Raw genomic sequence first — 11,527 nt, 5'->3', positions numbered from 1 at the left:
TAAATTATTTGTCTCTAACTATCTATTCGAACATTGTCACATTCTTAAATAAAATGGTGATGCCCAATTGACTCTAAGAGGGTAATTTTATTAGGATGAAAATGTCAGGAATTGTGAAACTGAGTTTAAATGTATTTGGCTAAAGTGTATGTAAACTTCACGAACTTCAACTGTAACACTTTGTGTGTGCTTCATTCTGTTGTCTTTTTAGTTCTACCTACACAACTACCTGTCCTACATTCTGTTGTCTCTCTGCTATAGTTCTACCTACCCAACCACCTGTCCTACATTCTGTTGTCTCTCTGCTATAGTTCTACCTACCCAACCACCTGTCCTACATTATGTTGTCTCTCTGCTATAGTTCTACCTACCCAACCACCTGTCCTACATTCTGTTGTCTCTCTGCTATAGTTCTACCTACACAACCACCTGTCCTACAGTATGTTGTGTTTCTGCTATAGTTCTACCTACACAACCACCTGTCCTTCATCATCTACTACCACAAGGAGAAGCTGGAGGAGGGGGAAGAGCACAACTACAGAGTTGTACGTTTTGAGGTGGTTCCCCAGAGTGTCAAGGTGGAGGGTAAGTTGAGCTGGTTTTCCACAGAACAATGAATGACAACACACCCTGTCCTGTCTGAGGTACGAACAGGTTTATCCAGCCAATAAACACAGAGACAAGGTGAAGTGACACAGCACCCTGTCCTGTCTGAGGTACGAACGGTTATTCCAGCCCAATAAACACAGAGACAAGGTGAAGTGACACAGCACCCTGTCCTGTCTAGGTACGAACGGTTTATTCCAGCCAATAAACACAGAGACAAGGTGAAGTGACACAGCACCCTGTCCTTCTGAGGTACGAACGGTTTATTCCAGCCAATAAACACAGAGACAAGTGAAGTGACACAGACCCTGTCCTGTCTGAGGTACGAACGGTTTATTCCAGCCCAATAAACACAGAGACAAGTGAAGTGACACAGCACCCTGTCCTGTCTGAGTACGAACGGTTTATTCCAGCCAATAAACACAGAGACAAGGTGAAGTGACACAGCACCCTGTCCTGTCTGAGGTACGAACGGTTATTCCAACCCAATAAACACAGAGACAAGTGAAGTGACACAGCACCCTGTCCTGTCTGAGGTACGAACGGTTTATTCCAGCCCAATAAACACAGAGACAAGGTGAAGTGACACAGCACCCTGTCCTGTCTGAGGTACGAACGGTTTATTCCAGCCCAATAAACACAGAACAAGGTGAAGTGACACAGCACCCTGTCCTGTCTGAGGTACGAACGGTTTATTCCAGCCCAATAAAACACAGAGACAAGGTGAAGTGACACAGCACCCTGTGTCCTGTCTGAGGTACGAACGGTTTATTCCAGCCCAATAAACACAGAGACAAGGTGAAGTGACACAGCACCCTGTCCTGTTCGAGGTACGAACGGTTTATTCCAGCCCAATAAACACAGAGACAAGGTGAAGTGACACAGCACCCTGTCCTGTCTGAGGTACGAACGGTTTATTCCAGCCCAATAAACACAGGACAAGGTGAAGTGACACAGCACCCTGTCCTGTCTGAGGTACGAACGGTTTATCCAAGCCAATAAACACAGAGACACAGAGACAATAAACACAGAGACAAGCGTTAGATAATACAACCTGTGTTTCTATCCTTCCCCTCCTGTTTGTTAACTGTCTCTGTCTGGATCCTTCTGCAGACCTGAAGGCTGATAAGGGGCTGTGTACCCTGCCTGAGGCCACTAACTCAGCTCCTCAGGAGATTGACCCCTCCAAGGAGAATGAGGTTCTCTTCACCTACTCCGTCCGCTGGGAGGTAAGTGGWACGGTCCTTCTCTTTTATGTCCAATCTTTAGGTCCCAGAGTCTGAGCAACAGTAAAGATTTAGAATTGCTATCTGTAAAAGTGTTGAGACGTTGGGATACACTTGAAATAAAATGGGACTTGACTTGGCTAGCTACATTGTTGGTGGAGAACCTCTTCACTGAGGAATGTGCTTATTTATAATGGTTCTTTGTGTTTTCTAGGCTCCTGCCTTGATTTGTGTAATTGCTTGTCTTCTAATGGAAGGTTCTCTAGACAAAGATACCTTGGTCTCATTGGGGACTCTGCCTAAAGAAATATCAATGGCCTGACTTGACCCCCTGTTTGTCTCTCCCTCCCTGTAGGAGAGCCAGGTGAAGTGGGCATCTCGCTGGGACACCTACCTGACCATGAGTGACGTGCAGATCCACTGGTTCTCCATCGTCAACTCCGTGGTGGTGGTCTTCTTCCTCTCTGGGATCCTCAGTATGATCATCATCAGGACCCTGAGGAAGGACATCGCCAACTACAACAGAGAGGATGACATAGTAAGAGACCCCACTTACTCTGCTAAACATGACTTGGCTTTGGCATTTGACAGCACTTTGTGTGTGTGTGGCTGCAGCTGCAGGAAGAGTCTCYGTTAAATAATTGTGAGACTGAAGAGATTAGGATTTAAAATGTGCCATTATGTCCACCCTCTGAAGACGAGTGTTTACTTCCTGTTGTGTGAATTAATGTGGGTAGTGTGTCACTAAAATATCTTGACCAATGCCTATCTTCGCTAGGAGGACACCATGGAGGAGTCGGGCTGGAAGAACGTCCATGGTGACGTGTTCAGACCTCCACAGTATCCCATGATCCTCAGCTCTCTGCTGGGCTCAGGCATACAGCTCTTCTGCATGATTCTCATCGTCATCTGTGAGTGTGCTGTAAAACAGACTTCRAGAACCTCCTTTCAAAAGCACTCTTATCTACCAACTGCCGTTTTCATCAAGGAATTGTAATCTCTGGATATGCTCCATCCACCACAACTGCAGATGAGAGCGTGGTCGCCTGTGTGTCTCTGTACAGCACTTCGAGATATTAGCTGATGTACGAAGGGCTATATAAAATTAACTTGATTTGATCTGTGACGTGGGGCTGAAGCTGTTGTGTTTTTATCTGTCCTGTAGTCGTGGCCATGTTGGGGATGCTGTCTCCTTCCAGTAGAGGGGCCCTGATGACCACTTCCTGCTTCCTGTTCATGTTCATGGGGTAAAATGAGAGAGAGTCACCCTCCTTATGTCTCAGGCCCAATCCAAAATAGACCCCTATTCACTTGTGAAGATTTGAGAGGATTTGATTGGTATAAGCGATATGGTGAAACTTCCACCTAGCCTATCAGAGATGCGGCATGGTTGAGRGATTTACCGTATTGCTTACACCCAACACATCCTCCCAGATCCTCCACAAGGTAACAGGGCCTAGGGGTTCGGGATTGGGCCTCTGGCTGTGCTCTGTGTGCCGTCTAAACACCGGGAGAGGCATCAATATGACTGTTTTCTCTTCCCAGTGTGTTCGGTGGATACTTTGCTGGCAGACTCTATCGRACGCTGAAAGGCCATCGMTGGAAGAAGGGAGCCTTCTGTGTGAGTATTTCAAATGAACAAAATGACTAATGACATGTTATTTCTCATCGAACTTAGTGTCCGGTTGCCCTACTATTCACGTGTGACTGCGTGTTTCTGCTCTGCCTGCAGACGGCCACTCTGTACCCGGCTGTGGTCTTCTGCATCTGCTTCGTCCTCAACTGTTTCATCTGGGGAGAGCACTCGTCTGGAGCCGTGAGCTAGCTAGTCTCCTACATACTACTACTACTGCTGTCTATCAACACATTCACTGTCAGGACCACTGTACAGCAACACATTCTACTGTCTAAGGACCACTGTCAGCACACACATTCACTGTCTATAGACCACTGTAAGCAACACATTTCACTGTTCTATAGGACCACCGTACAGCAAACACATTCACTGTCTATAGGACCACTGTACAGCAACACATTCACTGTCTATAGGACCACTGTACAGCAACACATTCACTGTCTATAGGACCACTGTCACAACACATTCACTGTCTATAGGACCACTGTACAGCAACACATTCACTGTCTATAGACCACTGTCACAACACATTCACTGTCTATAGCCACTGTACAGCAACACATTCACTGTCTATAGACCACTGTACAGCAACACATTCACTGTCTATAGGACCACTGTACAGCAACACATTCACTGTCTATAGACCACTGTACACGCAACACATTCACTGTCTATAGACCACTGTACAGCAACACATTCACTGTCCTATAGACCACTGTACAGCAACACATTCACTGTCTATAGACCACTGTACAGCAACACATTCACTGTCTATAGGACCACTGTACAGCAACACATCACTGTCTATAGACCACTTATTGACCAGAGAGATTTGGTTTTTCACACAAGACATAGAAAATATGTCAAATCCACATGCTTTTCAATTATACACAATGATCCGGAATACACATGTTCACTGAAATATCATCAACACATTCAGGCTATCGCCCTCAGAACAAGGACAGGTTGTTGGTGTGGACTATATCAACCTGTGACGTCTTCTTCCCTCCTCAGGTCCCCTTCACCACCATGCTGGCTCTGCTCTGCATGTGGTTCGGTATCTCCATGCCGCTGGTCTACTTGGGCTACTACTTTGGCTTCCGCAAGCAGCCGTACGATAACCCCGTCCGCACCAATCAGATCCCTCGCCAGGTGCCCGAGCAGCGCTGGTACATGAACAAGTTTGTGGGGTGAGTGTCCCGTCAAGCATGCCTACTTGATCTGTAGCATTCCATGTATACTCGTCTTTTCGTGTGGAACGTCCTCTCATATTCAGTCGTAGAAGTTCATTAAACACAGTCGTTTGGATGAACGGTGGGGTTTTTCTAACACATTTTCTCTCTTCCCTTCCCGAAGAATTCTGATGGCTGGGATTCTACCGTTTGGTGCCATGTTCATTGAACTCTTCTTCATTTTCAGTGTGAGTAGAAGTCTTCTCCTATTAGCCCGTTGGAATTTCCAGGTGAACAAACAAGAGAGTCGATCAGAAATCAATCCGGTTTATCGTGTTATTATATAAAGATGGTGAAGATGGTGAATGGGCTCCAAGCCGTTTAGCTGTAGAAACAAAATGTATCTGCTATCATTTCTTAAGACCGACAAGAACTTTTGAACATCACGGCAGCAGTTACTAACCTCAATTCCGGCTTCGACTTTGACTCATCCGCCCTGGGTTCTTTGTGTACCGCTGGCCCAATCTTTGGGCCACCCAAGAGGAGAAATGGGTGGGGAAAAGGCAGGAGAGTGTTCAGTCACTTGATAATAAAATGGATGACCTCCGATCGTGGATTTCCTAACAACAGGACTCCCATAACAGTAATATGTTTTTCTGAAGATAGCCATGAGGGGGTATCCAAGTCGATSGATTCTCCATTCAACGAGCAGACAGGAGATCGGATTCCGGGAAATCCAGAGGAAAAGTCTCTTCAACAACAAATGGTGTGTTCTACAGCTGCACCATTGAGAGCATCTTGACTGGCTGCATCACCGCTTGGTACGGCAACTGCTTGGCGTCTGTCTGCAAGGCGCTACAGAGGGTAGTGCGTACAGCGCAGTACATCACTGGGGCTGAGTTCCCTGCCATCCAGGACCTCTGTACCAGGCGGTGTAAGAGGAAGGCCCTAAAAATTGTCAGACTGGCCTTCTAGGCAGAGTTGCAAAGAAAAAGACATATCTCAGACTGGCCAATAAAAAGAAAAGATTAAGATGGGCAAAAGAACACAGACACTGAACAGAGGAACTCTGCATCCCGGAGTAGCCTCTTCGCTGTTGACGTTGAGACGGGTGTTTTGCAGGTACTATTTAATGAAGCTGCCAGTTGAGGACTTGTGAGATGTCTGTTTCTCAAACTAGACACTCTAATGTACTTGTCCTCTTGCTCAGTTGTGCACCAGGGCCTCCCGCTCCTCTTTCTATTCTGGTTAGATTCAGTTTGCTCTGTTCTGTGAAGGGAGTAGTACACAGCGTTGTACGACATCTTCAGTTTCTTGGCAATTTCTCGCCTTCATTTCTCAGAACAAGAATAGATTGACGAGTTTCAGAAGAAAGTTATTTGTTTCTGGCTATTTTGAGCCTGTAATCGAACCCACAAATGCTGATGCTCCAGAGCTCAACTAGTCTAAAGAAGGCCAGTTGTATTGCTTCTTTCATCAGGACAACAGTTTTCAGCTGTGCTAGCATAATTGCAAAAAGTGTTTTCTAATGATCAATTAGCCTTTTAAAATTATATAATCTTGGATTAGCTAACACAACGTGCCATTGGAACACAGGAGTGATGGTTGCTGATAATGGGCCTCTGTGCGCCTATGTAGATATTCCATTCAAAAATCAGCCGTTTCCAGCTACAAAAGTCATTTACAACATTAACAATGTCTATATTGTATTTCTGATCAATTTGATGTTATTTTAATGGACAAAATTTGCTTTTCTTTCAAGAACAAGGACATTTCTAAGTGACCCCAAACTTTTGAACGGTAGTGTACATATCTACCTCAATGACCTCATTCCCCTGCACATGGACTCAACTGGTACCCCGTGTATATAGCCATGTTATCGTTAATCATTGTGTATTCATTATTGCTTTTACTATTTATTATTTTTTTCTCTTCATTATTTTCTTTCTCTCTGCATTGTTGGGAAGGTCCTGTAAGTAAGCATTGCACTGTTAGTCTACACCTGTTTGTGAAGCATGTGACGTTTAAGATTTGATTTGTGTGCGGACTTGTGCAGTGGAAGTCTCAACCTATTGTTCACTCCTCTTGGAATACCTGATGGTCAAATGGCGACCCTTCTACCTCCTGAGAGAGTTTTAATCTGTTATCGTGACTGCTGTATGTATTACACCTCAGGACAACAACAACAAGCTGGCACTTAACAAACTGTACAATGCTATAAACAAGCAGGAAACCATGCACCCGGAGGCTGCTTTTTTCTCTGTCCCAGAGATTTTAATTCCACCTCACTAAAACACTTCATGCCCAACTTCTACAGTGCATTCGGAAAGTATTCAGACCCCTTGACTTTTTCCATATTTTGTTACATTACAGCCTTATTCTAAAATTGATTAAATAGATTGAGGGGAAAAAATCTACCGGTACACACAATACCCCATAATGACATCACAATACCCCATAATGACATCACAATACCCCATAATGACAAAGCAAAAACTGAAATCACATTTACATAAGTATTCAGACCCTTTACTCAGTACTTTGTTGAAGCACCTTTGGCAGCGATTARAGCCTCGAGTCTTCTTGGGTGTGACGCTACAAGCTTGGCACACRTGTATTTGGGGAGTTTCTCCCATTCTTCTCTGCAGATTCACTCAAGCTCTGTCAGGTTGGATGGGGAGCGTCACTGCTATTTTCACGTCTCTCCAGAGATGTTCGATRGGGTTCAACCTTCGCCCCCCCAGTCTGAGGTCCTGAGCACTCTGGAGCTGGTTTTCATCAAGGATCTCTCTGTACTTCGCTCCGTTCAGCTTTCCCTCGATCTTTACTAGTCTCCCAGTCCCTGCCGCTTAAAAACATCCACACAGCATGATGCTGCCACCACCATGCTTCACCGTAGGGATAGTGCCAGGTTTCCTCCAAACGTGACGCTTGGCATTCAGGCCAAAGAGTTCAATCTTGGTTTCATCAGACTAGAGAATCTTGTTTCTCATGGTCTGAGAGTACTTTAGGTGCCTGTTGGCAAACTCCAAGGGGCTGTCGTGTCTTTTACTGAGGAGTGGCTTCCGTCTGGCCACTCTACCATAAAGGCTGATTGGTGGAGTGCTGGCAGAGATGGTTGTCCTTCTGGAAGGTTCTCCATCTCGCACAAGGAACTGCTGGAGCTCTGATCAAGTGACTCATACGGTTCTTGGTCACATCTCCTGCCAAGGCCTTCTCCCCAATTGCTCAATTTGGCTGGAAGGCCAGCTCCAGGAAGAATCTTGGTGGTTCAAACGTATTCCATTTAAGAATGATGGAGGCCGCTGTAACCTTCAATGCTGCAGAAATGTTTTGGTACCTTCCCAGATCTTGTCCTCTGACACAATCCTGTCTCGGAGCTCTACGACAAGTCCTTCACTCATGACTTGGTTTGCACGGTCAACTGTGGGACCTTATATAGACAGGTGTGTGCCCTTCCAAATCATGTCCAATCAATTGAATTTCCACAGATGGACTCCAATTAAGTTGTACAAACATCTCAAGGATGATTAGATGAAACAGGATGCACCTGAGCTCAATTTCGAGTCGCATAGCAAAGGGTTTGAATAGTTATGTAAATAAGGTATTTGTTTATTTATTTTTTTAGCAAAACTTTCTAAAAACCTGTTTTCTCTTTGTCAATATGTGGTAGTGAGATATTTTTTATTGTATCTATTTTAGAATTAGGCTGTAACGTAACAAAACGTGGAAAAAGTCCAGGGGTCTGAATACTTTCCGAAGGAACTGTATCAACACGTCTCTTTCACCTGTAAGGGCTATAAAGTCCTAGCCCACTGTTACTCAACCCATAAACAGGCATCCAAGGGCCTCCCTCGTTCCCCCTTCTGCAAATCAGATCATGACTCGGTAGGTAGCCGAATCTCTGAGCCATCTCTGAGCTAGGTGAAAAATATGTCTGTGCCCTTGAGCAAGGCACTTAACCCTTATTGCTCTTGTAAATCCCTCTGGATGTCATTGTCTGTTAAATTCTTATTTTAAAAAATGTATCTGGTGAACACTCTCAAGACCACGGGACCYGATGGTATTCCAGGGTGCGTTCTCAGAGCATGCTCAGACCAGCTGGCAGGCATCTTCAGTCATTTTTCAACCTCTCCTTGTTCCAGTCTGATTCCCCACAAGTTGACCATCATCATTCCTGTCCCCAAGAACTCTAAGGCTTCCTGCCACAATGACTAGCGCCCTGTAGCACTCCTCTGTAATCATGAAGTGCTTTGAGAGGCTGGTTATGGCACCCTAGACCCAACAGATGATGCCATCTCAATTGCCCTCCACTGCGCTCTACCACCTGGACAAAAAGAACACCTATGTGAGAATGCTGTTCATCGACTACAGTTCAGCGTTCAACACCATAGTGCCTTCTCAAGTTCATCACTAAGCTCAGGACCCTGGGACTGAACACCTCCCTCTGCAACTGGATCCTGGACTTCGTCATGGGCCGACCCCAGGTGGTGATAGTAGGCAACAGCACTTCCGCCACGCTGACCCTCAACGCGGGGGCCGTTCAGCGGTTTGTGTTTAGCCCCCTCCTCCCTAGGTGGCCAAGCACCACTCCAACTCCCAAGTTTGCCGACGACACTGCAGTGGTAGAGCTGATCACCAACGGCGACGAGACGGCCTACAGGGAGGAGGTTGGAGACTTGGCAGTGTGGTGCCAGGACAACAACCTCTCCCTTTTTAGCAAGAAAGACCAAGGAGTTGGATCGTGGACCACAGGAAACACCGCCATCCACATTGATGGGCCGCAGCAGAAGCATAACAAATCAGATCTATACATGGTATTTCTACGTTTGCATATGGTACGTGGGTTTGATCCGCTGTACGTGGTCCTGYTCTAACCCATGTTGTCTCTGCTGTATGTGTTCTGAGTCTAACCCATGTTGTCTCTGCTGTACGTGGCCCTGGTCTACGAGGTGTTTGTCTGACTGTAAGCTGTTCTCCCTCTGCAGGCCATCTGGGAGAACCAGTTCTACTACTTGTTTGGTTTCCTCTTCCTGGTGTTCATCATCCTGGTGGTGTCCTGCTCCCAGATTAGTATCGTCATGGTCTACTTCCAGCTCTGTGCGGAGGTGAGACGGGGCCCTGCTGTGTGGCTGCTGTGTGGGTGTTATAGATGGGCTTGCATAGTAAAAAAGCATTGTGTGTGTGTGTGTGTGTGTGTGTGTGTGTGTGTGTGTGTGTGTGTGTGTGTGTGAAGAGAAGTTCAGAGACATTAAGTTCTCAGCGGAACTGGATAGGGAAGACAGGTGGTATAGTATTATGATGAGTGGGTCGCTCCACTAGTTGTGACGTCACAGAGTTACCAACTGTCTTGTCTGTCTCCTGCAGGACTACCGGTGGTGGTGGAGGACCTTCCTGGTATCAGGGGGCTCAGCCTTCTACGTTCTTGTTTACGCCATTTTCTACTTTGTCAACAAGGTAAACGTCGAAGATGTATTGAGATGAAGTTTTGAGTGCTTAGATTGGCTGGTAGCTGTCTGACAACAAGTTGTTGTTGTGTGTTTCTCTCTTCCAGCTGGACATTGTGGAGTTTATRCCTTCCCTGTTGTACTTTGGCTACACGGCTCTCATGGTCCTGTCCTTCTGGCTCCTTACAGGGACAATCGGCTTTTACGCAGCATACATGTTCATACGGAAGATCTACGCTGCCGTCAAAATCGACTGAGTTTGTTTCTGCTGCTGTTTTTTTTTTGCCACATTTTCTTGTTCCGTTTTTTAATTTTTAATTTTTGTATTCTTCATGTCCAGCAAACACTGACTTCTGTGTATGGAAGGAAGGAAGCATGAGGTGGGTTTTGTGGAACAGTGCCACCCACAGGCATAGGGAGAGAACAGCAAGATGACGCTGCCTGCTAGCTCAACGCTCCCCTCTCCCTCCGTTATTGGTGTCCACAGAGACAGAGTTCCTCTGGGACAGTCCATGGTTTTCTGTGTTTCACCCTGGACACATGGGCCAAAGCATGTCAATTGAAAGTCTCTGTATGTTTTAGTGTCTGCTGTTGGAGTTGGACAATCAATGAAGTGCATTGGTTCAGAACTTCACTTTGTTTTAAAATCAGTTTCTCTGTAAGATGTTTTAGTCTGACCTTTTGTCTCTGTTTCTCTTTCTCGCTCTCTCTGTCTTTCGGTCTTTCTGTGTCTGTCGGTCTCTGTGTGTTTCTCTGTCTCAGTGTGTTAGTTAGTAAGGTTAGTTTATTTGAGTTTATAATCTTTATTGCAGATGGTTGGGAGGTCACACGGTGGTAATGGCACTAAGAATTATTTTGTTTAGCTGGGAAATGGAAATCTAACATTGGAACAAGGATATTACAATATTCTGTTTTTTTTCCCTTGTGGTTTCCATGTCCTGATGTGACCATTTCAACCACAACTAAAATCAGAATCTAAATGTTTTTTTCCTGGAGAGAAAAAATCTCTCACATTGAGGTAAGCGATTGTATAGAAGTGTAAAATGAAATTCTCCTCTAGCAAATACTACTTCCATGATCAATTAATCTGATGTGCTAGGGAAGTCGAGTTGGCTTAAGGTGGTTGAAATATTACATGTTATGGAACAAAAGTAAATGTTGATGGAAAAGTAGTGTTTCTCATCTTCAAATCACCTTTCTAGTTTATGAGCTTTAGCCTAGGGTAAAACGACTTGTTTTAAAATGGTTGGACACCATTACATTACGAGTCAATGTAAACAGCTACATGGTCTCACTGAACTATGCAGTTGTTTTGGGGGGGAAAAGGATGAGATTGATCTTTGGTTTCATAACGATCTTTTGTTTTGATTTTAACACCTAGTTCAGTGAGACGCACCTGCTATTCTAACAGAGGTTATCTATCGGTGTCGGTTATCCCTG

The 11,527-nt window shown here is 45.3% G+C and overlaps 1 protein-coding gene across 1 annotated transcript in view; it reads left to right on the top strand.

The window, feature by feature from the left end:
* LOC111976435 (transmembrane 9 superfamily member 4) overlaps positions 1–10,764 on the top strand; it is a 15,926-nt gene extending 5,162 nt beyond the window's left edge. The window contains 12 exon segments of the mRNA XM_024005264.1: positions 462–585; positions 1,720–1,835; positions 2,188–2,370; positions 2,611–2,743; positions 2,998–3,079; positions 3,378–3,453; positions 3,565–3,648; positions 4,483–4,658; positions 4,825–4,888; positions 9,629–9,748; positions 10,008–10,097; positions 10,195–10,764. Coding sequence (XP_023861032.1) covers positions 462–585; positions 1,720–1,835; positions 2,188–2,370; positions 2,611–2,743; positions 2,998–3,079; positions 3,378–3,453; positions 3,565–3,648; positions 4,483–4,658; positions 4,825–4,888; positions 9,629–9,748; positions 10,008–10,097; positions 10,195–10,344 — 1,398 coding nt within the window. The 3' untranslated portion in view covers positions 10,345–10,764.
* The last annotated feature ends 763 nt before the right edge of the window (positions 10,765–11,527 follow it).

This window comes from Salvelinus sp. IW2-2015, linkage group LG17, assembly GCF_002910315.2.
Source record: "Salvelinus sp. IW2-2015 linkage group LG17, ASM291031v2, whole genome shotgun sequence".
Classification (NCBI taxonomy): domain Eukaryota; kingdom Metazoa; phylum Chordata; class Actinopteri; order Salmoniformes; family Salmonidae; genus Salvelinus; species Salvelinus sp. IW2-2015.
Note: the sequence above shows the minus strand (reverse complement) of the source record. Positions and strands in the feature narration are given on the sequence as shown.